The 2,500-nt window shown below is 42.2% G+C and overlaps 1 protein-coding gene across 1 annotated transcript in view; it reads left to right on the top strand.

The window, feature by feature from the left end:
• Positions 1-2,500, top strand: part of LOC125046910 — a 51,315-nt gene that overhangs the window by 27,800 nt on the left and 21,015 nt on the right. Inside the window, exon 8 of the mRNA XM_047644913.1 lies at positions 386-533. Coding sequence (XP_047500869.1) covers positions 386-533 — 148 coding nt within the window. The remainder of the gene's footprint in view (positions 1-385; positions 534-2,500) is intronic.

Below are 2,500 nucleotides of genomic sequence, written 5' to 3'. Positions count from 1 at the left end.
ATGAATATCCTGATAAATTGAGTAAATGAATAAATGAGTTAATTAAGGAATGACTGTCACGGATACGCTGAGATAGCTGTATGCAGAAGGAGTTACTTATTTGCATTTCATTCTCTAGTTAAACAATACTTTGTCAAAGTTAATCCACTCTATAAATCCTAGTTCCGTTGCTCGTATATAATGCTTATTCCATTACTTATGACGACAGAAATGCTCAGTTTTTTTGTTTTGTTTTCTGTGCTGCCTAGTATGAGATGAAAGAAGAGTGATAGGACATACATTAATAATGTGTGTGTGTCTGTGTACGCGTGCGCCCATGCACATGTACGTGTGCGTGTGTGCCCGTGCGCGTGGCGTTCTCGCGCCTGACCTCCTCCTCCCGCAGGCTTCACCCTGACCCGGAGCGCCTTCACGCAGCCGAACACGCCCGACCTCAGCCGCCACTCGTCGCGCCACAGGCAGGTCACAACCCCTGCGCTCTTTCCTCTAGAGGACCGACCCCAAAAACATGTCAGCTTCCAGAAGGCGATGAGGTCAGGGCAAGAGTCTAGCGCGAGAGAGAAAGAAAGATGAGGTCGGAGTTGTGCCACACTTTATTTTTTTTCCTCGCAGTTTGACTTTCGGTTTTATATGTTTATTTTTTAAGATTATTTATATATATATTTTTTTTAGCCGACCGAAATCTTTGGAGCATGTCGCCCTAATCAACGAACTAACTTAGATAACAAAATCGGATTTTTTGCACCTAATTTCACTAACTTAAATAACGCAAACGTTCGGCCAAACACAGGGACAGAATATACAAAACATATGCTATATAAGTGAAAATATAAATAAATAGACAGGTAAATTATAGGTGAAAAGAATATACATATATACATGGAGGGGAAGGTTAGTGCACAAAGTATGAATAATACAATAGATAATGATTATATATCGTTGCTAAACACGTGAATTGTAATCACAAAGTAAAGATAAGAGTATTATTGGTAATGATAAGTATAAAGCTAATAATAAACATATTCACTTTAGATATTATGCATAGGGTGAAACCGCAATGAGGTTTGTCCCTGCGCCCACTTTCAAATTTCATGAACGAGTGCCTTGCCATGGTTCATTGGAAATGTGTTTGGGTGTCCAGGAATGCTTAGGTACACGCTAGACTGAATACACGTAGCCATCAAATGACCAACATGACGCATGTACAAGGAGAAAAATCTTACTTAAGACGCCTCCTCGTTCAGTGGGTCACAATCAGAAGCCACCTTGATGCAACGAAGAGGGAGGTTCTGAGGTCCACAGATGCAGTAACATTTAAGCTTATTACTGAACATAACAAATAATGTAAATTAGATGCTACTACTCTGTGAGGCATTTTAGTGATGAGTTAAAAGGGAAATGAGGGTGTTGTGAAATATATAACTGTATTGAGAAATGAAATTAATGTCTCACGAAATATGTCTTAAGGTACAGCAAAATATTCAGTACACACACATGCATTGAGGGGGCCGTTTGTTAAAAGAATTGCTTACAATATATGAAAAAAAGGGTGCAGAAAACGGGACGGGGCATCGTTCATGATTGGAACTAGCACAGACTGGGGGAAACAGGCTTACCATGTACAGAAAACTATAACAGCCGATAACTTCTAATCCCATGGGAAATGTGTGCCAAGCCAACACAAGGAAAGTGAGAACGCACGGCTGTTTCAACCGACTAAAGAGCCCAGACTAATGCGGTTTGCAAGTTTCAACTAGTCAGCCTTCGTGTGGCTGTCAAAGCTAGCTTTTGGTTGTAGTCTTACCTCTCCCTAAGCTGCTTCTGATTCTCACAATTACCCGTTTACCGCTCCCCTTGCTACTGACGCCATTAACTTCGGTTATCACAATCTCTGGTCAGTTGCTTCTTTATCCTTGTGACGACTCTCAAACTCCCTTTGGCGAATGTCTATCAATAAACGACTTGAGAAGACGACTGAGAGAGCTGGCTCCCTGACTCGCACCCCGACCCTCTCACCAGGCCCGGCACAACAGCGGTCCAAAACACTGGCAGTTAAGGTGTTCAGATTAGTGTGGGTGGACACAAGCATGTATATCACCGCAACAGTGATAGAATGTATGGGAAAGTATACATACATACAGTAGTAAAACTGGGGGGCAAACACACACTTATTCTCTCTCTCTCTCTCTCTCTCTCTCTCTCTCTCTCTCTCTCTCTCTCTCTCTCTCTCTCTCTCTCTCTCTCTCTCTCTCTCTCTCTATCTATCTTTCTCTCTCTCTCTCGTTCCTCTTTCCTTTTTTCTTCTTATTCATCTCTCTCTCTCTCTCTCTCTCTCTCTCTCTCTCTCTCTCTCTCTCTCTCTCTCTCTCTCTCTCTCTCTCTCTCTCTCTCTCTCTCTCTCTCTCTCTCTCTCCCTCTATCACACACACATACACACACACCCACACCCACACACATATACACATGTGTGTGGTATCACCATACACACAAACAGTTAAAT

The sequence above is a fragment of the Penaeus chinensis genome, chromosome 39, assembly GCF_019202785.1.
Source record: "Penaeus chinensis breed Huanghai No. 1 chromosome 39, ASM1920278v2, whole genome shotgun sequence".
NCBI lineage: Eukaryota > Metazoa > Arthropoda > Malacostraca > Decapoda > Penaeidae > Penaeus > Penaeus chinensis.
This window is presented reverse-complemented; position numbering and strand designations above follow the sequence as displayed.